Source organism: Fusarium proliferatum (assembly GCF_900067095.1).
Source record: "Fusarium proliferatum ET1 genome assembly, contig: FPRO_scaffold002, whole genome shotgun sequence".
Lineage (NCBI taxonomy): Eukaryota > Fungi > Ascomycota > Sordariomycetes > Hypocreales > Nectriaceae > Fusarium > Fusarium proliferatum.
In genome coordinates, this window is record NW_022194791.1 from 323,061 (window position 1) to 347,702 (window position 24,642).

At 50.5% G+C, this 24,642-nt stretch overlaps 8 protein-coding genes across 8 annotated transcripts; 2 read left to right on the forward strand and 6 right to left on the reverse strand.

Moving 5' to 3' along the window:
- Positions 1-81: 81 nt before the first annotated feature.
- Positions 82-1,872, reverse strand: FPRO_03741 (uncharacterized protein; the record flags this gene model as incomplete). Its single annotated transcript, XM_031226013.1, has 1 exon — positions 82-1,872. One exon carries the CDS (start codon positions 1,870-1,872, stop codon positions 82-84), a length of 1,791 nt encoding a protein of 596 aa, XP_031076592.1.
- A 4,931-nt stretch (positions 1,873-6,803) lies between these two features.
- On the forward strand, positions 6,804-8,512 carry FPRO_03740 (uncharacterized protein; the record flags this gene model as incomplete). The annotated part of the gene is made up of 8 exons (XM_031226014.1): positions 6,804-6,902; positions 6,954-7,089; positions 7,139-7,320; positions 7,367-7,403; positions 7,466-7,533; positions 7,590-7,975; positions 8,023-8,090; positions 8,145-8,512. 8 exons carry the CDS (start codon positions 6,804-6,806, stop codon positions 8,510-8,512), a joined length of 1,344 nt encoding a protein of 447 aa, XP_031076593.1.
- Positions 8,513-8,828: 316 nt separating this feature from the next.
- FPRO_03739 (mannitol dehydrogenase) lies at positions 8,829-9,686 on the reverse strand (the record flags this gene model as incomplete). Its single annotated transcript, XM_031226015.1, has 2 exons — positions 8,829-9,309; positions 9,367-9,686. The coding sequence occupies 2 exons, from the start codon at positions 9,684-9,686 to the stop codon at positions 8,829-8,831; spliced, it is 801 nt and encodes a 266-aa protein (XP_031076594.1).
- Positions 9,687-10,962: 1,276 nt separating this feature from the next.
- Positions 10,963-12,586, reverse strand: FPRO_03738 (uncharacterized protein; the record flags this gene model as incomplete). The annotated part of the gene is made up of 3 exons (XM_031226016.1): positions 10,963-11,448; positions 11,498-11,623; positions 11,672-12,586. 3 exons carry the CDS (start codon positions 12,584-12,586, stop codon positions 10,963-10,965), a joined length of 1,527 nt encoding a protein of 508 aa, XP_031076595.1.
- A 1,424-nt stretch (positions 12,587-14,010) lies between these two features.
- On the reverse strand, positions 14,011-15,337 carry FPRO_03737 (uncharacterized protein; the record flags this gene model as incomplete). Its single annotated transcript, XM_031226018.1, has 2 exons — positions 14,011-14,967; positions 15,017-15,337. 2 exons carry the CDS (start codon positions 15,335-15,337, stop codon positions 14,011-14,013), a joined length of 1,278 nt encoding a protein of 425 aa, XP_031076596.1.
- A 436-nt stretch (positions 15,338-15,773) lies between these two features.
- On the forward strand, positions 15,774-17,284 carry FPRO_03736 (uncharacterized protein; the record flags this gene model as incomplete). The annotated part of the gene is made up of 2 exons (XM_031226019.1): positions 15,774-15,957; positions 16,005-17,284. 2 exons carry the CDS (start codon positions 15,774-15,776, stop codon positions 17,282-17,284), a joined length of 1,464 nt encoding a protein of 487 aa, XP_031076597.1.
- A 431-nt stretch (positions 17,285-17,715) lies between these two features.
- On the reverse strand, positions 17,716-19,839 carry FPRO_03735 (related to positive regulator of PUT (proline utilization) genes; the record flags this gene model as incomplete). The annotated part of the gene is made up of 2 exons (XM_031226020.1): positions 17,716-18,268; positions 18,320-19,839. 2 exons carry the CDS (start codon positions 19,837-19,839, stop codon positions 17,716-17,718), a joined length of 2,073 nt encoding a protein of 690 aa, XP_031076598.1.
- Positions 19,840-20,550: 711 nt separating this feature from the next.
- FPRO_03734 (uncharacterized protein) lies at positions 20,551-22,971 on the reverse strand (the record flags this gene model as incomplete). Its single annotated transcript, XM_031226021.1, has 3 exons — positions 20,551-21,487; positions 21,572-22,139; positions 22,212-22,971. 3 exons carry the CDS (start codon positions 22,969-22,971, stop codon positions 20,551-20,553), a joined length of 2,265 nt encoding a protein of 754 aa, XP_031076599.1.
- Positions 22,972-24,642: the final 1,671 nt, after the last annotated feature.

The following is a 24,642-nucleotide window of genomic DNA, read 5'->3' on the forward strand; positions in this document are numbered from 1 at the left end:
GGTAATAGGTGCATGTACTATGCAACGTATATATCTCCAAACCGTCATATACTCGTTGCTCCGTGTGAGCAGTCAAATTATTTACAGGAAGAAGGCGACAAAACCAGCGGCGAAGAGAGCAGCTCCGACGCTACCTCCGACACGTCCAGCACCGGCAGTGACCTGGGTGGGGGTGGTGGCAGGAGGAGCAGGGTAGGTCTCAGCAGGCTTGCTAGGAGCAGGGACAACGGGAGCAGTCTCGGCAGGCTTGCTAGGAGCAGGAGGCTGAGGGTAGCTAGGGTGAGACTCCGCGGGAGGCTGAGCAGGCTGGGTCTCCTTGGGGGGTTGAGGAGCAGGAGGTTGAGCGGGGTGAGTCTCCTTGGGGGGAGTGACGCCAGGCTGAGTCTCCTTGGGGGGAGCGGGGTAGGTCTCCTTAGGAGGTTGAGGGGCAGGAGGCTGAGGATAGCTGGGGTGAGACTCCTTGGGGGGCTGAGGAGCAGGAGGCTGAGGGTAGCTGGGGTGAGACTCCTTAGGAGGCTGAGGCTTAGGAGGAGTCCATGTTCCGTTACCGGGGTGAGGAGGAGGAACAACGATGGGCTGAGTCTCCTTGGGAGGAACAGGGACAACGTGAGTCTCAGTCACAGGGCAGACGGTGGTAGACACAGCGTAGGTCTCGGTGGTGACATGGGGCTTCTCAGGGCAGTTGGTGACCTCAGGAGGGCACTTGGTGACAGTGTGGACCTTGGTGGTGTAGACAGTTGAGGTTGTCAGCTTGGTGGTAGTCTCGTGGACAGGAGGAACGACGTGAGTCTCGGTCACGGGGCAGACAGTCGTAGAGACGGGGATGGTCTCAGTGGTGACGTGAGGCTTCTCGGGGCAGTCGGTAACCTCAGGAGGGCACTTAGTGACAGTGTGCACCTTGGTGGTGTAGATAGTGGAGGTGGTCAACTTGGTAGTCTCCTGGTGGGGAGGGTACACAGAAGAAGGATGCTCCTCAGTCACAGGGCAGATGGTGGTTGAGACGGGAATAGTCACGGTGGTGACGTGAGGGCCAACAGGGCAGTTGGTGACCTCAGGAGGACACTTAGTGACAGTCTGGACCTGAGTGGTGTAGATGGTTGAGGTGGTCCACTTAGAGGTCTCGGGGTAGCCAGGCTTGGTGTACGAAGGCTTGGTGTAGGTTGGCTTAGTGTAAGAAGGCTTCGTGTAAGTGGGAGGCAGGTAACCAGTCTCAGTTGAGGTACCCTCAGCAGGGAGAGTGTCGCTGGGAGGAAGGTAAGGTGTCTCAGTAGAGCTCTCAGCAGAAGGAAGAGTCTCGGTGGGAGGGAGGTAAGGAGTCTCGGTTGAGCTGTGCTCCTCGGGCTGGGTCTCGGAAGGAGGAGGGTAGACGTCAGTTGTCTCCTCGGGGGGAGGATAGACGTCAGTTGTCTCCTCAGGAGGAGTGTAAGCGCTGGTGGTCTCCTCAGGGGGAGGGTAGACACCAGTGGTCTTCTCGGGGGGAGGGTAGATGTCGGTGCTCTTCTCAGGAGGGGGATAGACATCAGTGCTCTTCTCGGGAGGAGGATAGACGTCGGTGCTCTTCTCAGGAGGAGGGTAAACGCCGGTAGGCTGAGTCTCCTCAGGAGGAGTCACAGGCTTGGTCTCCTCGGGGGGAGGATAGGCACCACCGTTGGAAGGCTTAGTAGCCTCGGGGGGAGGGTACTCGTTAGAAGGCTTGGTGGAAGGCTTCTCGACGGCAGGAGGAGGGTAGGCACCGTTTCCAGGCGCCGGGGGAGTATACTCGGTATCAGGGACAGCGGGATACTCCTCCTGTCCAGGAACAGGGTAATGCCTCTCGACAACGGCAGCATTAGCCAGGCTGACAGCCGCACTGAGAATAACGAGACCTCGCATCTTGATAGATTTTGTTTAACGAATGCTATAAACGAGTGAAGCGGTTGGTTAAACGAAAGGTGGGTGAAGAAAAGAGCCGGAAACAAATATTTCTGGGGGAATCACCCAAGACTCTTATACTCGATGCAAGGTGTTTGGCCCCTCCCCCCTTGACAAAACACCCCAGGATCTTATCATCTTGGCTCCCTCGTGTCGTATCGGCCCAACTGCGCATGTACCTGTAAGGCCAGAAAAGAAATACGGGCTCTTCTCCATAGTTGATCCCGGTAACGTGATGTAATAGCAGCAGGAAAAAAGGGTTGGTTGGGTAAACTTGTACGGTGGACCTCCTTCTGCGGGCGGCTCACAAAGGATCCATAATAAATTACATCCATGCTCAAGATCACGATGTTGGCGTGCGACCGTATGAACAAGTTCGGATGTGACGGAGCACACGTCGTGTTCGTCTATTACGGTTGGTTGGTGCACGGTGCAGGGAAAAAAACGTTTGGTTGAGCCGCTCGAGTACGTCCGATAGGCTACCAGAGCGTTTCGCCGTTTTTTTTAGATAGAGTTAATCAAAACACGCCGCTTGGTTACGACCTTTCAGGAACAGGAACCGTATTACCCGTAATTTTTTGAGTCACTAGAGTCAGCCTGCGGGGTAACGTTGACCACACCTGCGTTAGCTCTGTACTTGGCTGGTCATGATCTGACGCGGGCTGTAGTGCTGTCTCAGTGGTCTGCCGTGCCGGTACTCCCTTGACTCCCTACCTATGAATTCACTGATGAAGGGGGGGGGGGGGCTTTTTGGTGATCTGCAGCCCCTGCCATGTTGCCTGGCCAAGTGGTCTTGAGTCTTCTGGTTGATTCGTGGGGCTCTCGTATACAAAATCGCTGCCCTTGGCGTACGTGCTTGACGCCCCTACATACACGAGGCGGAAAAAAAGAGGTTCCCTGTAGATCGCTGCTTATCTCCCCACTCTGGACTAAAACCTCGCACTGAATCTCGAGGTTGGCCAGCAGAACAAAGGGATTGTTGCATAAGACACAGTGGAGAAGATGCTGTGCTGTCTCGGAGTATGTCAGCCAAACAATGTCTTTTGTTGATGCTGTTGGTGTAGCATCAGGCATAATCCACTCTGGATGATCAAGGTAGCATTTGGAGGCGAGTTCCGTTTAATCCTTGTTTGGCAATCATAGTCGGTTGATGACAAGACGATGCCGAGAGAAGGGCGGCGGGCGGGAAAGTTACGATTGATATCCTTGCATGGCTGTTCTCACTCTAGTCACTCACTGTTGGGAACTCCTTTTCCATCGAGTCAGCATGTCGACACTCTTCGCACCGTCCAATACGGTATTTTCTTATTACCGATAAAGCCCACTGGAGTCTGTGCATCCCTGTTCCTGCATTCGCGTACAGTATCACTCGGCTGGCGCTTGCATACAAGCAAGGTGAGTTGTTCAATTGTGAACAACGCTCTCTCCGTACATAAACGCCGGCAACCATTGGCGTAGAACCTTCAAAGTGAAATTATCACAGTTTGGACTGGCGCAGTTGCAACCATTCGGCAGATTAATTCTGACTGCTTCTAGCGGGCGGCATTTCGAAATAGCGCCATCACCGAGTTGAATTTCCACAGCAGAAAATCTTATTAAGCTTCAGGGTAGTAATTGTCAACATCGTACCATGTTCCTTGTCAAGGTTCGGAGTTTGCTGCCGAGGACAGAACAAAGAGTTTGGCAGTTGGTCTTGGCTCCACGCGACAAGCGGAGCCCGAAACCGTTTTGCCCGACAGGAATGCGGGAATCGAAGACAATCGATCGGGTATATCCTCAGTTTTCTAGCTGTTCAAAATCAAGGATCAAAAAATGGACCGTTATTGTAACGGTCCAAGCGGCTCAAAATCCAAGATATTCGAAAGTTGGTTCCAAGATCTTGGATATTCGTTGTCGATGAGGCTTTTTTATCCAATCGTTGACGTCAAGTTGCCTCATTTTTATGCAACTAATTCATAAATACGAAGTCTTGAGTCTAAGGCTAAATGAGGGCTGCAGACTGCAGCGAAGATCGAGGATATCGGCAATACGGGTTACGGAAAAGGGGAGAACCAAAATTCAATTGAATTTGGTCCTTTCTTGAGATACCGTGCTTTCTTGCCGTCAGCTGTAGGCAAGGTAAGGCTGTTGAGGTCCAGTGTCCAAGCTTGAGCTGTCAATGCCCAGCTCGTAACCTTTTTTGCATTTTAATCTGGCTATTTTTACACAGGCGAAATTACAGAAAGGCAATTCGTCCCGCCGTATAGCAAACAACTTTGATGTCCAACCCAAAAATCCGTATTCCACCTCAGTGTGACCATGTCTCGTGCGACCCATGGATGCTGATGTGACATTCCCAATCGAGTTGCACAGTCTCCACCTCCTTTTTTCTCCCTCCTTCTTTTGCTCAACACCATCTTCCCCGTATTGCAGAAGTTCCTGCATTTCATTTCACCAGAATCAAATTTGTTCCTCTCGAGTCTCCAGAACCAACGAGAACTGCGATCGACAGGGGGTGGTTTCATGTGCGTGGCCCACCGTTCAGTGACGAATGAGGCTTGACTCTGCAGAGGTTAGCGCTCGTATTCCTCCGTCCTCACCACTGCCAATGCGGGTAAGCGGAATATGAGAAGCCGAGGCTCCGTCGATGACTCGGCCGAACCATAAATATGGCTATACGAGCCAGCTTTTTGGTCTTGAAATTACTTGGTTTGTTTGCTCATCGCTCGATACTATGACGTGAGATTTTATGAGTGAAGCTTGAGCTGACTGGTTGTGAATGATCCGCTTTGGTGCCACTCCGTAGGTGACCTCTAAGCCCAGGTGAGTGATGAGTGATGAGTGAATTGCTCAGTTCCCTGCTTTTCAATCAAGCTCATTATAGTTTCACGGATTTTGTCTTTTGGACTTGGCCAGAATACTGAAGAGCTATTTGTGATGAGATTAAATGAGATTGAGGCAAGAACGAATGAAATTGAGTCGACAAGGCAGCTACAATCAAACACAGTCGGGTAAGCTGCAGCGCATAAAGCTGTCAAGACAGGATGAAACTGTTACCAGCGCATCAAGGTATTACACTTAGGTGAATGGCTTTCATGAGCAGGTAAGCCTTAATAAGTATTAGAAACTGGACTTTTGTTATTTCGTTCTTAACTGAATTGAACAGTGAGACAGCATGCTGCTGCTGTCTTGACTCAGTCTCCATTAGCTACAATATGTGGATAAGAAAAACCTCCAGTATAGAGGAGATTGTGCTTGGCTTATTAGTGTGTTAAAGCTTAAAGACCTTTCTCTATATAATAGCTATATACTTAGCTCTAAAAATTCAGATCCAGAGTATATGGATATCTGCTCGGTGCTGGAACAGCCTGTTTTACGAACACTGTCCAGGGTAGGCTTTAGCAGTGTTTACCATCTTACGTTTACAAACTTGACCATCAGCGGGATACCGGAAATATGTAAACTAATATTTTATCCGTAAATTGTTACAAGTACGGCATTTCTTATATTTTGTAATTTTAAGATTAAATAAAGTTCACTCTGCTTACCTAGTTGATATTGGCTTAGTACAATTGACTGATCAAGAATATGTCACCTAGGATTATTTTCCAACTCATAAACTCACTCAGCGCAATTTATTTCTTACCTGTAATGTGTCACAAACCACCAGCGTTGTCCCGCTACAACAGTACAACAGCCTCTTCATCCTGCGGCTTCTTGTGTGCGAATGACTGGCCACCAGCCAAGACTGAAATGGACTGACGGCTGGTATCCCCAGGAACAGCTTGGAAGAGTATGCGGAGCACAACATCTCATTAATGTTTTCAATAGTCACAAGCACGGCTACATGGTTTGCTTGTGGCTACTCAATATCAACCATGGCTGAAGGTCTGGAACGATTGAATCTATGCCAAGAGTCTGCTTCGCCATACGTGCCTGGTTCCAACAGGCATTACCCCCGATCCACGTTTCTTCATTGAGTCTGCCCATCTCAACACTCAACCAACAATCATTGCTAACTAATCGTTCAGATCGAAATCGTCGGTCCCGACGATCAAGTTACCAGGTAATTCTTCAGTCTGCCTCTCTTTTGGTAAACGACTCGTCACATCGCCCCCGCGCCGTGGCGTCGACAATAGCTTTTAGTTCCTGGGCGCAAAGCCTCGTGCAGACAAACAGCTCTTAGACCCATTCTAACGTCGCACAGGGCCGTTAGCCCGGGGCCTTGTTTGTCCTGACAATAGCTGTGGCTGGTGTCTAGAGAGAATGCGGATAAGATCGCCTATTGTCAGATCGTGGTGGGAGACCCGATGATTGACGAGATCATTCCCGAATTCCATTTTGGCTTTGGTCTGGTTTCCGTGTTGCTGGAAACCAATCATGTATCAGCGATTGTCCCTGGGGAAGTATGGGTTGGTAACACTACTTGTGGCAAACCTTGGTCTTAGCATTGTGAGGCGGAAGATTGTCACGTCTGCGAGCCGTAAGAAATATAGCAATAAGATAAATCTAATGCACCTGCTTCACGGCCAAAGATATATAAGAAGAGGATAATAGTGGCGACTATGTAGTCTGCCATGTCGGTTCCTGGCCGATGAGGCGTCTAGGAATGCACCCCATTCTCAACTTCAGCCCTAGCGTAATACTTCCACCAACGTCAATGTCTTAGCACAACAGAAACCAACCAGGTATTCGGCAACATCCCATCGGAATTCCCGATCCGCTCTAGACCCAACAGATTGGGTGGTTGTACCTGTGATACAATTCACAGCATCAGATGCATGCAGGGTTGGACAAATCTGCAGCCACTGCCGAAGTGCCACAAAGTATCCTTGGGTTTCACAGCATGCTTATAACGCTGTGCGACCCTCCTTCCCGTTCTCCGTTCTCCTTTTTGGCGACTTCATATCACCATGACGCTCAGCAGGCGGTTTCTCATCTTAGGGACAATATGCCTGCTGTACGGTACAGCGACGGCTCAATCTATGCTCGCAGACGCACCGAAATGTGCGGTTAGTACTACAAATTTTGTACTTGGTGATTCTATTGCTGACGGGTGCTAGATCGACTGTCTAACCGAGCTTCTAAGCCAGAAGGAATATGCCGAGATGGGACAGGAGGCTATGTGCAGTAGCGAGCCGTTTGCCAAAGCGATGGGTGTTTGCTTGATGGTCAAGTGCTCTATGAGACAGACTATGGGTACGTGGTTCCGAGAAGCAGGGGTTCAGGGTTGCTAACGTGTACAAAGACTTCATCAAAGAGTCTTCGGCTGCATGCGGCATCCCGCCGACCAACAATACAACATCGTATCGAGTAAACAGTACCGTCGTCTTTGCATTTGCCCTCGTCTTCTTCGCCTTGAGGATAGTAACTAAATTCCGGCTTGGCCTTACATGGGGAATTGACGATACCTTGACGACTTTATCGGTTGTAAGTCATTTACCTTACGCTGTTGGACGAGTGCTTACAGTAATAGACAGTTATGATTCCGTATTATGTCGTGCTGCAGATCAGTAAGTCTTTCCTTTTGTTCCCCCATCTTCTAAGTTTGTTTGCTGACTTGGGGCTTTTTCAGTGCTTGCTTTGGGACTAGGTCTTGATATGTGGTTTATAAGTGACAGTCAGATCATACTGATCTTCAAGGTTAGAGAGCCACGATCGCAGTAACTTGTAATTGCCAAACTAATATTTTATCTCAGTTATTCATCGTCATCGAAGTTTTGTACTTGACCGCACTCGTCCTTGTCAAAGCAGCAATCCTGTGCTTCTTCCTCCGGATCTTCCCCGACCACAAGTTCAGAATTGTAGTCAAGTGTACCATGGTCTTTAACGCTCTGATCTGGGTAGGGTTCTTCGTCTTCGTCTTCGTCCAGATCCAGCCATTTTCGCTGTTCTGGAATGGATGGCAGCAGAAGAAGGGCCATCTTATTCTGACCGGGTTCACCAATTTCACTCTACCGCTCGCGGGGATAAATTTGCTGCTGGACATCTGGATGCTCATTCTGCCCATGACGCAGCTCTGGGGGATGGGGTTGAAGTTGAAAAAGAAACTCGGCGTCATTAGCATGTTCAGTGTTGGTATTTTGTAAGTATTTCAAGGGGTAATATCATGATCTATTGCTAACAGCACAGTCTCACAATTGTCGCTGCGATTCGAGTCCGCGAACTTGTAGCTTTTCTACTTTCTCAGGACTTAACGGGTAGACACTTTCAGTCAACTATTCAGATCACGAGCTAACTTATTAACTGACTAGTCGACCACGCACAATCAGCCTTCATTTGGTCAAACGTGGAGATTTCGGTCGGTGTCATGGTCGCTTGCATGCCGCACATTCGACATCTGGTGAGACATATAATATCGCGAATAAGAGCAAGGAAGGGTACAGAGCCGAAGCACAACAACAGAAAGATATTCGTCGATCGATCGCTTGCGACTATTGAGGTGGGGGACTCGCAGGCCATCGAACTGAACGACGAAGGTGGACTCTTGACGGCCAATTCATGTACTACGGCTTCATCGGCGACAAGAGTTGGGACAACGTCGACGACAAAAGAGGGGAGAAAAGACAGTAAATCATATGCATCGGTCAGTTTTGCAAGCGATGGAGACACCCAAGTGTAAGATTACTGTAGTAATGACTGGATGTAAGAAATATAATGGAGAATCCAGATCAATCGCGATGTAGTCTAGCCATCGAGATGAGAGCCGTGATCGACTAGACTAGCAGGCATCGTGAAGTGTCAAGTGGGTTCTTGAGGTCGGTGAATTTTCTAGCGCCATCTGATAAGGCCGTTCGTTACTCGCTACTGCAAGCACATGCACGCCAGGAACAGATAGATCCACAGTGGATTGATGATTGTGTCATTCATTATATTTATTTACTTTTACTATGTTTGTTTGTTTGGTATCGTCAACATCATTAAGACACTTGCGCCATTTATCGGCAAGTGTATCCACCGTCAATGACAAGGTCAGAGCCAGTAGTGTAAGTGCTAGCATCAGACAAGAAGTAGACATACGCAGCCTTGAGCTCCTTGGCATCGCCGTTGCGGCCCATGGGGATCATGCTCCTCCAGAGCTCCTGGGTCTCGGCGTCGATGAAGTCGGAGAGGCCAGTGTCGATGTAGCCGGGGGAGATGCTGTTGACGCGGGCGAAGTCGCGCCACTCGTTGGCGAGAGACTTCGCCATGTGGATGCAGCCGGCCTTGGCCACGTTGTAAGAGGTCTGCTCTTGAGGGTAGTTGGCGATGTGGCCGGACATGGAGGCGGTGATGACGAAGGAGCCGTGGCCCTGCTTCTTGAAGAGGGCGCCGACGGCCTTGGCGCAGTAGGCGGTGCCGTTGAGGTCGATCTGGATAACGTGGTCCCAGTCGGCAGCAGAGCCGTCGACGACACCAGCGTTGGCAGTAGCACCGGCGCTGTATACGTTAGCATCAATTGAGTTAATTGGTGTTGTAGTAATAAGGGAAACATACTTGGCGACGAAGCCGTCAATCTTGCCAAAGTCCTTGACAACCTCTCCGACAAATCGCTCAACGTCGTTGTAGTCGGCAGCGTTGAGCTTGTAGGCCTTGGCCTTGACGCCGTACTCCTTGGTGAGCTCCTCGACGTTCTTGTCGGCGCCCTCCTTGCGGGAAGCGTAGGTGATGGCGACGTCGGCGCCCATCTCGGCAGCGCCGCGGGCAGCCTCGATGCCCATGCCGCGGGGTCCGGAGGCGCCGGTGACGACGACGACCTTGCCCTTGAGGCTGAGGAGGTCGAGGATGTGGTTGGCCTTGGGGATTTGCTGAACCATGGTGACGGTGGTGAATTTGTTTGGGTATTAAATGAAAAAAAGAAGAGAGATGGAGGGGTAGAGAATGAAGAGGGGAAATGGAATGGGCAGATGCTAGACTATTTGTACGGCATTGGGTGTCTACTCAGATCATGGCGTGGTCCCAAAATAAAAGCAGCAAGCCCAAGGAGCTGAGCTGTAATGGAGGGGATGGGGCCAGTGATGTCATGGAAGCAGAGAGACCATGCAGTGCTTCTCGAGCTAGAGACGCCAAAACGAGGGGCATCGGCGATTACAAAGAGGATAGGATCCACTATCAGACTCTCAATGGGTTGTTCGAAGGTCCATGCCCCTCCATTGTCGCTGCAACCGTGTTGGAAAAGACGCGTCGAGGGGTTGACAAAGTCAGTCTGTTGGGTGAGCACATGCTTAGTTAGGCAGAGGACGAGTCTCGGTGGGACGCATGAACCGAACCCCCATGTGAACTGATGATGTTTTTGACCAATTGGACTTTGTATTTAGACTTTTTGAGTGGTGAGACGTGGACGTACATACATATGGCGAGGCGGGGTGAAGAGCCTTGAGCTGCTAACCCCTCTATCTGTCTCTGGCAGTCAATTGCACCAGCAACTGAATCAGTAAATGGATTCTTTCATCATTGATCCATAATTGAATCTTATATCTTGCCAAATACCACCGAGAATAGAGTCGGATGGAGTTGAGAGTGGATAAATCGAGCGTCATTCTCCCGTCTCAAGCTCCCTCTCTCCCTCCCTCTTCCTTGCTTAGAGCGCCCCCGCAGAACGGCCGGCTTCACCGCTCCCCATTCGGTTTAGCTTGAGAGGACAACACCTTGTTGGATTGGCTGAGCACGCGTCAACGGGTTCCGTGTCAGACGATTAAATTGCCTTATCCCGGTCCGACAGAAAAAGCTACCCTAGATTGAAAATCGCGATGATGAGTTATCATCACCAAATGCTGACTTAACCCGCGATAGAGGGGATAGATAATACTGAGTAATGCTTATCGCGTATCATTAATACCAGACTCATCAAGCTTGGCGGATGTGAATTGTTCATGTAATGCTTATCACACTGACCGAGACAGAAAACGGAAATTGTTGTAAAAGAGGGGTTGCAGAATACATGAAGCCACTTGTTGAGAATATCACCCAAACAACATTCAATTGGACATGGAGAGCATCATAAAAAACTTGTCTTATTTACAACAGGTCTACTATAACCCTTGATGCATGCATGCATGTATGCCTGCCCAGACCTGCCTAGGCATCGCCGCTTTAAATAAGGTATCGGAAATCCCGCTTCATCCTCAAAGCCTCGTCGGGGCTGTCCATGACCTCGACGGCCGCCGTATGCGCAGCCACATCCTGGCGCGTCTCCCAAGCATTGGCCTCTCCCCTCTCGAGCTTTTTGTTGAGGTCGATCAGCACCAGACGGAAGATGTAGCATCCAACCACTGTGACGCCAAACATGGACAGCACAATGCCGTAGCTCTTGCGGTACCCGTTCTCCTTGAGGTCCCAGACGTACGAGCCTGCGACGTTGCCGAGCTGGCTGAAGGCGTTGATCATGGCGATGGCGACGGCGCGCTTGGCGGGGGGTCGAGGGAACGAGGAGCTGATCCACGAGTAGAAGACGATGAAGCCTGCGTAGGATGCTGCTTGCAGGAAGAGGGCGAGGTAGCGCGCTGCGACGTTCTCGGTCGCCATGCTGATGATGAAGCCTGTCGTGCCGATGCCGATTGGGCCGACGATGTGCCAGAACTGTTTGTTGTTAGTATAATTGTGCGACACGATGGACAATTGAACTGACCTTTTCTTGGGTTCTGTCCGAGTGCCAGGCGTTGATGACCGAGACAATACAAGAGAACACCCACGGAGGAGCGCTCATCAGAAGAGTAGGCACGTATCCGAAGCCAAGAGTCTCTGTCAAACTGGGCTGTTGAACTGTTAGCGACGCGCTTGCAATTGACATCAATTGACTTACGAAGAAAGCATTGAACGAAAGACCAACGACATAAGCAGTAAAGGTCAACATCATGATGTAGATCTTGAGATCCTTGACCGCAAGCTTAAGACCGTAGAAAGCGCTCTCCTCAGAAGAATCCTCGTCCGCCTCGCCGACATCCTCAATCATCCTCAGCTGCGCAACCTGTCGCTCCTCCTCCGTGAAGCCCCGCGAGTTATGCGGCAGATCGGGAAGAATAAACGCAGCAGAGATGGCGATGCTCATCGTGATGGCGCCCTCGATCCAGAACAGCCAGCGCCATGCTGCGTGGCCCAGAACACCCTGCATGTTGGACAGCACGCCGGCGCCGACGAGCGCGGAGAAGGCGTTGGAGATGAGGTTGCCGCAGAACAAGATGGCATTGCGCTTGGTCAATTCGCGGCGCGTGTACCATTTCGACAGAATCAGAAGAGCACCCGGCAAGAACGCAGCTTCGACAAAGCCTAGGAAGAAACGAATGCAGACCATGCCAGCAAAGTTGTGCACACTACCCGACAGCGTCGAGATAAGACCCCACAGCAGCATCGCAGCAGAAATGTACAGCGACGGGCGCTGGATGCGATTGATGAACATGTTGGAGGGCACCTGCATGAGGATATACCCCACGTACAGGATGCTCAAGCACGTCGCGTACTGGTTGTAGCTGAGGTTCAAGTCCTCCTGCAGACCCTTGAGGCGGGCGGCGGCCATGTTGTTGCGGTCGAGGTAGTTCATGATGTAGATGAGCACGAAGAGCGCGCAGCGCGTGTCGAGCTTGCGCTTCATCGACTTCTCGACGGCCTGCCGGTGCTGCGAGTCCATGGCGAAGGCGGCTGCGGCGCGGGATTCGGGGTGCGACTCGACGCTGAGTTTGGCCGAGGCGACGTGGTCGTCTGGCTTTGCTTGATCTGCCATGGTGACGGATCTTTTTCGTGGGTATCTGTAGAGTGGAAACAATTGTGAGCTACCAGTCTCACACAAACGTCAACACCTGGAGAAGGGAGACCGACCTAGCTGGGCATGATGAACCCTTTTTAAGAAATCGAGAAACAAGGCGCTGGTAAAATACCGGCTGTTGTGAATACCTGTTACATCATCGAGCAGCAAGTATGGTGTAGCGCGGAGAAGCAAGAGTGCTGAGAGTATGGAGAATATGGGGAAGAGGTAAGGGTTTATCCGCGTAGGTTAAGCCTGATTAGGCGACTATCACGGGTTCCCCAGAGGTTGACAGTCACCCTCGCTTGAGGCAGGATTTTCTGAGACTGCAAATTTGAGTGTCACACTGGACGGATGGGTTGCGCAAGGACCCAAATGGTTTGTGATGGTGGAGTGTGAGTGTAGATCATTGCTTTTTGGAGAGGGCGAGAGAAGGGGGACAGAAAAGGATGATAGAGACGGGCACTGGAGGGACAGCGACAACCCTAAAGAAAGGGAAAATAATACAAAAAAGACAGTAGTAGCTTAAAATTGTGTTAATTAGCAGTGCAGCCAGTATTAAAGACTCATAAAGTGATAAGGTGCAGAAGTGACTGCTTCAACCTTCACAGCCCATCTCTCAATTCTGTCCCCCACACGCCTCCAAACATTGCAACGTTGGAGAGAATGCGGAGACTCCGCAAAAACAGCCAGCGTCAAGTGAGGGGGAACTCACCAACCCAAAGCCCGTGCAAACCCCGACAATTACCAGCCAAAAAAAAAAAGGCCCGAATGCAGTTCTCTACGGTAAATGGCCCGGAATTACTACTCCCAGACCTGGACTGACTCGCAAGGCAGCAGCTTTTAAAATTCCTGCCCGTGGGGAAAACGCGTGGGGGGTTTTTGGTCATTGGGGAAATATAGCGCCATATGGAGTTAAGCTAAGATTCCGAGGTTCAGAGTTTTCGACTTAATTGACCGGGTCCGGATGGGGCTCAACAACGGGAATCATCGGTGTGTGAGAGAGTCGGGTAATGATAGACCCTAATTCCAGGGACATGGTCGCGGGACTCGGCAATAAGAGGGTGACAGTTACCCCAAGGTTGGTAATAGACTTTGGGGATGTTGACGATCGTTGGTCTTGGTGTTGGAGAGTTGAATGCCAAGAGCAGTGTGACGGTACGCGGAAGACAATTCTACGGCCTTGGCGCATGGAACTTTTCTAGAAGAAGAGATTGTCAAAGAAGTGAGGCTCTTTCAACAAATGTCAGTGAGTCGTTGCGTTCATCTGAGTGGATGTGTTCACTTCAACCGAGCATCAAGCTTGACAGGGGATGTTCATAAATGTATTCATCCATGGAAATAATGCGCTTTTCGCACTCATCTATCGCTATGCTCTATAACCACAAATAACCCATTATTAATTACTCCAACCGTCCAGCCTCACTAGTCTCATCCCTCGACTGCTTCAAAAACGGCACCAGCGTCGTGCCCCCCGTCCCCGTCAACTCCTCCCCGTTCTTCTTCGACGAACTACTCGCCAGATTCTGCGGTCCATCCTTCCTCCCGCTCCTCGCCGGCAGAATGATATACCGCGTCACAATCTGGATATGCTTGTTCCTAAACACTGTGAGCGCCTCGGTAGCTGCTGTAAATGCCGCTTGAAGACGTTCTTGGGCGGGTGTGCTGGGTGTTTGGGATGCTAGTTCGCGAATACTGCCCTTGCGAGCAACGTGTGTTAAGAATCGGCGGTGAGGACCGGGCATGTAGTCCTTCACTATGTCGTGATAGCTTCGTTCGCCGGCTTTTTCGGTGTTGTTACCGCTGGTTATGTGCTCTACGCCTAGCACAACATCGAAGAATTGGATCAGGGAGCTTTGGCCGTTACTTCCACCACGGAGATGGCGCCACTCGCCCTTCCCATTACCTTCATCGTAGAAAACACCCTTGGGCAGACCCGCTGCCTCCATGTTCTTACTCCCCGCCAAGAACGGACGGATCTTGTAGTAGAACGTCATAGGATCGCACTTCTCATACATGCGCTCTAACAAAACGCCGACACTGTCGATGCAGGACTTTAGTTGTTCGAGAGCAGAGATTATCACGTCGTAGTCTCGTGTCTTGACGGCTTCCAGGGCTTCCATCATTTTGGGGATGATGGTGCCGGCGCGAGCCTCCATGGCGACGCTGATGAGGAGGAACCATTTTTCTGATTCGGTGCCAGTGAAGGTGTGTAGGGTGTCGAGATGGTCGAGATCAGTAAAGTCGTCGCTTGAAGAAGAGAAGTTCCATAGGTTTGCAGCGGCGTATGAGAGAACGGGAGGGAGTTCGAGGTGTTGTGAGACTGCGAGGAAAGGAACAGTGATTTGCGGAGGGAGAACCTGACACCATCAACATCATATCCCATTCAGTATAAGTAGCTTTTATTACCTGCGCAGGCTTCTCTCCACCCCAGACATAAGCATGCGTCAAGAACGCCAAGATGGAATACGCCCGCCTCCACTCCGCTTCAGAGCGTAATCTCTCCGTCGACAGAATAGGAAGCGTATCAACAGCACGTCTTATATCAAAGTACTTGATCAGAGCGGGGAGGTGCTGAATAACAAGTTCCCACGGTTCATAGTAAGAATCGGTTAATTGTTTGAGGGGACTGTGCTCAGGGAGGAAAGCATTGCTCGTCACGGCGAACTCTTTTAGTTCGGCTGTGAGCTTGATGCGCGGAAGCTGGTACGTAACAGCGTGTGGCGACATATTGAGCTTAATATTAAGAAGGAAATGCAAAGAAGGTTAATGGAATTAGTAGAGAAAAACAATTCTCGGAAAAGCATCAGTCTAAAATACAATTGCTCATACCATGGGTTATTTCTTGTTTTTTTCTTACTTCCGTCTTCCGTGTACTTGACCTCCGTCTCCGGTCTCCGCGAAAGTCTCATCCGATCCGTGTTGTGCCCGCGTGACCAATCGCTGCACCTCGCTATATCTAAAATGGATAATGACGTCCACCATGCGGATGTCGGGATGCGGATGTGCGGATGGACCAACCAAGTTCCGTGCTTCCGCTAAAATTCTGGTGGAGGCTTCACGGAACATAAAGTGATTTCGCAATCCCACTCACAAACGGATCATACGAGTTCAAGCACATCAGTTCATTACATCAATTTACCCTGTTTGATTATCATAATTTGCAATGGAGCTTTCTGGATTCGTCGAGCGTCTGAGGAGCGGTGCTGCTGCCAAGTTCCCCAGCGATGCCAACTCCCTTGACTTTGCCCGCCATTTGGACTCGCAGGATAAGCTAAGCCATCTTCGGGATGAGTTTGTCCTGCCGACCAAGAAGTCCCTCAAGAAGAAAGCCCTCGACGGTTCACTTCGTGAGTACACTCATACTCTCAATGAATATCTTGACTAATTGGTTCAGCTGGTGCAGCTAATGGCACCAATGGCCACAGCAACGGCAATGGCTCTGCAGCCGAGGATCAACAATGTCTCTACTTCGTCGGCAACTCTCTCGGCGCTCAACCAAAAGCTGTGCGAGAGTATCTCAACGCTCAGCTTGAGACATGGGCTTCTATCGGTGTGAACGGACATTTCAGCGCTCTTGACAACTCACCGCTTCCAGCATGGCAGGATCTAGCTGAGGACTGCGCTATCAAGTCGGCGGACCTTGTTGGGGCTTCTCCGCATGAGATTGTTATTATGAACACACTCACGGCAAACTTGCACCTCCTCATGGCGAGCTTTTATAAGCCGAATGAGAAGAGACACAAGGTTATTCTGGAGTGGAAGCCGTTCCCTAGTGATCACTATGCTATTGAGAGCCAGGTCGTCTGGCACGGTCTTGATCCCGAGAAGAGCATGGTTAAGATTCATCCTAACGAGGATCACATCATCACAACTGATTTGATCCTCTCAACTATCGATGAGCACGCTGAAGATACCGCTCTTCTCCTCCTCCCTGGTATCCAATACTACTCGGGCCAACTATTCGACATCCCCCGCATCACAGCCTACGCGCAAGCAAAAGGCATCGTAGTCGGTTGGGATCTCGCCCACGCCGCTGGAAACGTCGAGCTCAAGCTGCACGACTGGAACGTCGACTTTGCATGCTGGTGCACGTACAAGTACATCAACGCAGGCCCTGGCTCCATCGCAGGCGCTTACGTCCACGAGCGCCACGGCAAGGTCGAGCTCAACGACGCCACCGGCAAAGCTACCTACCGTCCGCGCCTGATGGGCTGGTACGGCGGCGACAAGAGCGTGCGCTTCAACATGGACAACAACTTCATTCCCACTGCAGGCGCAGGCGGCTTCCAGCTCTCCAACCCCTCCGCCATCGACCTCGCCAGTCTCTCTGGTGCTTTATCCGTGTTCAACAAGACAACCATGCATGATTTGCGCTCGAAAGCTCTGGTGTTGACAGCCTACGCGGAGTATCTGCTCGATCAGATCTTGGCTGAGAGTTCAGACGCGGAGCTGTTCAGGATCATCACACCGAGGGATCCGCTGCAGAGGGGAACGCAACTTAGTGTGTTGTTGAAGGATGGATTGTTGGATAATGTTAGTGCGGCGCTGGAGGAGAATGCGGTGATTTGTGATAAGAGGAAGCCTGGTGTTATCCGCGTGGCGCCTGTGCCGCTGTACACGAGGTTTGAGGATGTTTGGAAGTTTATGCAGATTTTGAGAACGGCTTTGCCTTAGATGAAAAGATAGATAATGATTTTAATGAAGCCTGATTTTTTTTTTAATGTTTTGAGAGTCTAGTTATGTCTATCCAGGGGTTTGATTGCACCAGTAGATCAAAGCGATTGGCTGTTCGTGATGCCTTTACACCTCATACACCTGTATTCTCCCTAAGTCCATTGAATGTTGTCCCTCAACTCAGGACTTTTGCATATCATCATACTCGCATGATGACGGCTTTTTCCAGGCATTGCGCCATATGATCTATCATATTACATCCCGCATATCATCGTATCACTCGGCTAGACAGGGCATTTCCTAACCGAGGACCAACCATCATCTTATCTTTGCACCACGACGCGCAATCCTCGTCGGATCTGATATCAGGAACATACCCGCCAAATCTGACACCTCCGAACTTCCGCACCAACCGATTCGTCGTTGAAGTTTCACAGATGATGCGTCAAGTCAATACCACCGCCCGCATCCAATAGCGCAAACAAGTTCAAAGCCGACCCCGAGTCAGCTTCGTTCCCCATCGGTCCGCCCCAATAGCTCGGATCAGGCGTCTGCATCATACTCTCGCTCAAACCCAGAAACGCCGAGTCCAAGTCGCCAAATAACGGTGATCCGACATTCTGCAACCCGTTATGCTGTAGGAACGTACGGTCTAGTGATTCCCTGCCCCGTGAGGACGGTGTAGTTATCGACTGGCCTGTGAAGGTGGGCGATGAGTCCATCGTGTCGGAGGGTATGAGACCAAAGAGCTGGCTTGAGTTCTCGGTGCGGCGTTGACGTTCGGCGAGCTCCCGCTTTTCGAGATACTCGAGGGCCGTTGTTAAAAGGGATTGGGCGATGAGTGAGTATTGGCCTGCGTGGGTGTCGTGCTTGGAGCAGTGGTCTAGGGCGTGGATGGCCATGCGGGTGTATTTCTCTAGGACGCGGCCGAATCCACCGAGGAGGCCGACTCCGAGAACGAGAGAGCTAGCAAATAGCCACGATCTCTCGTAGTTAGAACCAATGGTCGTAAGTTGTAGGCCAATGGAGACTTACACAAGAATGGGGACATGTCCAACAAGAATCCCCTTCTGAATGAGATCCAGGATCGGATCAACCATCAAACTCGCCGCGTCAATACAAGCATCAGCAAGTTTCGACTTCCCACTCGTCAAAGCAGATCTCCCATTCGAGTTGACCGAACCATCTGATAGCCGCCGACAAAGCTCATACATGAGGAAGGGCCTCGACACCAGCATGACGGCGTAATAATACGTCGCCAATATCTGACAAGCACCACTCGCCTGAGCTCTATCCTGAGCCTCGGGATTCGCAACTATATCCTTGAGCTGCTTTAACCACCGTGAAGACCAATCTCGTAGTTGAAGTGATATCCCCTCCGTGAGCTGCAGCGAGACCTTACGTCGTGAGTAAATCTCCGTCACAACACCCTCAAGCACCAAGAATATCTGCACCGACGCATTAAGCAAATCCACCGGTTCTTCAAGGTTCTCATCAGGACTTTGATACGGAACCGTACAATCAACATCCGATGTAGCAGGCGGTCTCCCCATCGATGAACTTAGAAAAAGATCAACAACACGTATACTCTTCCATAGCCGATCGCGCTGCCTGTGAATGTCCGGACCGAAACGCGCGTTTACTTCTGTTCTGTGAATACCAATCGAGTAACCTGCGCGTACCGCTGTTCCAAAGAAGAGAAACGCGCCGTTGATCTGGCATGAACACAGCATGTAGAGTGTGATGAGCGTAAACATCTGGACTGTTGAGACGCTGAGATTGCCGGTGAGATTGGAGTATGCTTTATCACGCGCATACTCAAAGTAGTCCTGTGATCGCTCCTCGTCATTAATCTTCATGCCAATGGCGAGCACGAGGAAGTTGACAATGGTTGTAGCGTCGTCTTGCTTCTGGTCCATGTTCGCCCAGAGGATAAGATCATCTTGAAGGCGGCGATTGTCGAAGAGATCCACGAGTCCTGTCGCTATGGATAAGTAATTCGATACTGCGAGGGGGACATCTTCAGGATGAACGATTGGTGTGCGGTTATCACCCGGTATCCGTCTCGACTGATGCGCCGTTGCATTTTCGAGGACTGAATATCGACTCGACTGCGGCGCAAATGCATTCTGTCCAACTCGAGTAGTGACGAGTTGTCTCACGCTCTGGAAGAAAGAAAGAGGCGCACAATCGCCCACAAAGATTAACTTCCCCTGCGCATCACACACCAACCTCGCCTCCCTCGGAACCTCAGTCTCATCCTCCGCATCAATCTGTGCTCCATTATCTCTATCAATCTGCGCCACAGGCTCAGCAGCAGGCGTAGAAGGCGTAGTATGTCTCGTCGACTGCGCCCGCTCCGAAGTCTGCGGCGAGCGCACAGAATGAGCCTTGCGCCGCCGCTGGGGAGAATAGTGGCAGTCGTGGGGCTTCTGGCGACGCGTGCAGTAGCTGCAGGGCAATTTGCCGTCGCACTTGACTTTGCGGGACTTGCACCCGTCGCAGGCGTTGGCGATGCGGCTGCGGATGTAGCGCTCTGGTTCTGAGGGTTGCATGCTCTGTTGATCGGTGAATGGTCTTTTTTCGGTGAAGCGTGCGTGCGTGCGGAAGCCGGATGTGCGAGAGGTGAGAGAGGGCGGAAAGACGCGGATGTTCGGAGGGAAATTGTTAGTGCAGGTTGAAGCTCGGGCCGGCTTGAGATTCCGGGTCTTGGCTTGAGGTTGAGAATGGGGAATTATATAAAACTCGCCTCTTATCGCTGAATGAAGATTGTGAGTTGAGTTATTGTAAAGTTTGCTAGAGACGTATTGTGTCTAGAGTTTGACGGGGTGGTATTCGGTATAAGTGATAAACCAATCGCAGGTGCATCTTGTGCATGTTCACATCCGACAATGACGGCACAGCGGCTATGTTCAGCGGATCAGCACTACCGCCGTCCACTGGAACGGGCTCTCACTCACAGCACAGCACGATCAATTGACCAGCCTCAACAGCTTCACTTCCCTCATTAGTAAACCAGCAAAATGCCACTAACTTCTCATTTCATTCTTCTAAAATTGGTGAGTTCTCTCTTCTGAGTCACCTGCTAAGGGTTATTATGAAATCCCCGGCCGCCATCGTGCGCCGATGTCTGTCTCAATCTCATCTGTCCCGTCCAAAACCGCATCCAGCATGCTTCACTCAATCTATGCAGCGCTTGTCTTCTGCTTCTTCGCGCTACCCTCGCCATCATCGCCAGCCTTACGTTTCATGCCAGTCTCGTCAGCCTACTCTGCCTCCTGATCTCCAGCCGCCTCAGCATCAACGTTAGGGTCCTGTTCCTCGAGACTCTCCACTTCATCAGACCAAGCGCTTACCTCGCCCCGAGCTCTGGCCTCGATACCAAGACGCAACTGCTCGTTCCACTCGTGATAGTGATGAATATATATACACCCATGTTTCAATTGTTGGTGTATGAAGTCCGTCGCGTGCTCGAATGCCAAGAGACAGTTTTCCCTCAACCTGTCTGGCGTGTAGCTCAGTTTTTCGTCAAGCCTATCACCAATCACATTTAGAAAGCGATAGCACCCTGCGACAAAAGTCTCTTCGTTATCAGCCCAGAAATTTCTGTCCTCGGGGAAGTTGAGTATCAGCTTGGCGGCGATGGAGAAGACATGACCGAGGCGACCGGTGATACCATCGTGATGTGACATATGGTAAAGTTCATCATCTAGGTATCTGTTGTCATGCATGATTACCCAAGCATAACGGTTGAATCCCTGATGCCATGCAGTTTTGATCATCTCAAAGATGCATACCTCACGGACTGCACCTGTCATCCATTCGGGCAGGTTGATGTCGTTCGATAGCTGTATTGCCCACTTGGTACAGCAAATCCTCTCGACTTCATCTTGATAGCTCCAGCAAAGTTTGAGCATGTGAATAATTGCTGGTTCTCTGCCGTTCAGTGTGTTCTTGACCATGTGGTTTGTAGTCCGAAGAAGGCGCTGTGGTTCAAGAGGCCAATCCAAGACCAGAGCTTTGGAGCAGCACTTTTGCATGTCCACATCCATTACCTTGGTGTAGATGTTGGCGACAAAGATCTCCAGGCCGGACCGAGGGTTGTTCCATTCTCGAATGATACGATCAGTCTCAACTGTCCCATCCGAAGGGCGGACAGTACAGACATCGAATCCAGCAGTGACGAACAGGCCAACAAGAATGCTGTGAGATGTGAGTAAATTCCCAACCAGGCTACACAATTCCAAGCATGCATGCTAGAACAGGGCCGATCTATGTGCAACTTACCACTGAATCCATGGGTCTTCGACATACACAAGAAGACGCTCCTTATTGTCTTTGCAGTACTTGATCGCCAAATCTAGCGCCCGGGTCATGATCGGACTGTAGGAGCAAACCAGGTGAACATAGTCAAGCCGAGTACTGGGCGGTACCATAGAAGGCCCAGTATTGGTTTGGTCGTGGAGCAGCTTAAGGCCACAGCTCCCATCCCCGCGAACCATGTCATATGTACCAACAACATCAGCCATAGCCTCGCTCTGGTGGCTTGCGACGGGTAAAGGTCTGGCTCTCGTGTCTTTGAGAGCCTCAACCACCATTTTTGCCGCATCGAGAGTTGCTGAGTAGCAAGGTTGATCAGAGTTGAGGAACTTCAAGTTACGCAAGTCGAAGCACCGCAAGTTACCCTTCCGGTGCTCGTCAAAGTCATCGTCAGCTCGACCACGGATCTTCTCTGATGCCTTTGAGCTTTTGTCTGCATCCCTCAGTTCGACGTCGAGGTCGCTTCCGTCGCGAAATTTACATTCCTCCAAGACGATTGTGGGTGAATTCTGGATGTCTTGGGGCTTGGCTGATGCTAGGCGGGTCAGTGAAAAGGCTCACAAGTGGAAGGACACAATTCCAAGCAGGGCCGCTAGGAAGTACGTACCATTAACCTCAGGTTGGATGAAAAGCGTCATGCCTGGTCTTCTAAGCTGAAAAGTGATTTGGGTCTCAGTCTGGCGAGAGCGAGTGAGAAGCGCACCAAAATCTGGCTGGTTATGCTCTCCCATAAAGTAGCCAACCTTTTTTCGTAAGTTCCTCAAATCAAGAGGAGACATTTCGGACTGATGCGAATCCCTGATGCGTCGGGAAACGGCTCTTCCTGGGCGTGTAGTCGTGAGAGACTCTAACAGAAGGGTGTTGATGTCGATAGTATCAAGCGCTTTAGCGGGTGCTAAATCGTCGTTATTTTGTACGTGACTGGAACCCTCGGGGTCTGAGATGCTTGTAGGGTTGACAATCCAAGCCGAACTTCCATCTCGTCGCTTGACCAGATAGCAAAACAGGAGAATTGCTCGACGCATGTCCTTCACGGAGAGCCTAGTACGAATATCGCCGTCCAGGTCAACACCGAAACCAAGGGTGCTGCAGAAAGGAAAACGATGGGCATATTTATGATCCCTGGAGTATTCACGTTTTGAATCCCACTTCTGAGGGGCAAAAAGCATGATTTGGATGGCATGTGACAGGACAAACGCCTCTGGGCATATTTTATTGCCTTCGATCTCCGAGGTGGGTTTGGAGATATGCTTGTTCAGAGCTGGAATAAAGGTTGGGCTGGTACAGAGGCATGCCATCTGGTTGACAAATCTCCGGATTCCTGGGTTCTTCTCGTAGGCCACGAGGATTACCGCTGGGCTCGGCATATTGAGGTTGCCATTACGACACTCCATAGCGGCCTTGAGATCAATATAGTAGCCTTTCATACGGCTTTTGAACCTGAACTCTTGCATCATAGGTTGATCCCCGGCTTTCTAAGCCCCTGAGGACAACTTCTTGATGTCATCGGCCACCATAGAAGGCTGGAAGGAGTGAAAGGCAACCAGAGCCGCAGTTTGAACAATGTCCGGAACTAAATTCGCGCACATGAGTGAGCTTTCTACCGAGATTTGTGGGATTTGTGAACTTACTGATAATGTCAACGTATGAGTTCAAGTCTTCTTCGCTTCCAAATAAGCAGTATCGTGACAAGCAAGCAGGAGAGTCCATGATAGAAGGCCACTCATGATCGACGGCGGCATCAGGGATATCTGTAACCTCCACGTTGGTTTGTGCGTTGTTCGCCTGCTGGGTATTTTCACACGGATCAATCCAGGCGGGGATTCCGGGAAAAGCCAGAACGGGATGCTGTCTGCTGACATCGAAGATGCGCATCAAACTCTTGAAGCTGTGGTGATGTCTGGATAGCCTGTCCGCTTCGGCAATATCGATAGCGAGGCTGCCATTGGTCACTGCAGCTTCTGCCATTGTATCAGGGAATAAGGGGCTCGATACTTGAATTGCCACGATTCCAAGCCGGTCTGATCGAATTCGTGAGTCTTACCAAGACATGAATCTTGTAATGCTGATTTTGATCCTGCTATTCGTAACCAGAGAGGTCAACGAGGGCTGAACCACCTAGGAAGGATCTTGAATACGAGCACGACTGCTCGGAAAGGTGTATACTGAATTGTCGCTGGCGTGGAAAGGCCGTGTGACTCGTAACCGTGTAAGGCGCTGTTTGACGATTCCAAGCAGACCTGCCTGAAAAGAGGGCCGATGATCACAATTCCGAACAGATATGTCTGAAAAGAGTGATATAGAAACTCAAGAGGGGTGATGAAGGAGGAAGAAGAAAGGAAAGAGAAGTCAAAAGGTAGGAAGAGGTTATATACTCAGGGCTCAAGTCACGTGAGCTCGTGGCTTTGGCATGTCGAAAGAGTGAAGGCATCACCATCTGTCGTTGAAGGGGTGAGGTCTCCGAACCGTGGCGTTGAGAAGAACACGGAGCCTAGATGTATCCAACAGTGTAGCTTCACGTCTAGACCATACAAACTCTAATTATTGTAAGAGTTCGTGTCAAAGACTTACACTGAATAAGTCATTTTCTCAAGTCATGAGCCAGATGTGTTGCTTGCAGTTGGTATGCTGCCTGAATGTTTATTGGGGTATTATCTTGAGCTGATAGACCTGACAGCTGACGCCCGTATCGCGCGCCTTACTCAAACCTACTTTAATTGTCAAATCCTGAGTAAGGTCTTGGAGAGGGAGGTCTTATCGATCTTACCACTTTTGATTGAATAGGAATAGGATTGAAACGGTCCGGAGCCATTATCTAGCGAGTATGTGTTGCGGCTACAACGGGGATCACGAACTGTTGCCTCTTTTATAATAACCATGGTGCGTCTATATCACTATCTCGGCGAGTAAGACGATTGAAGATAATATTCATTGAGATGCCTTGGCATGATTTGTGACTCTGCGGCCGGCACCTTTACCAATCAAGGATTGATCTTGGTCGCCAAAGGCAGTTCCGACGTTAAACTTATCATCTGTAA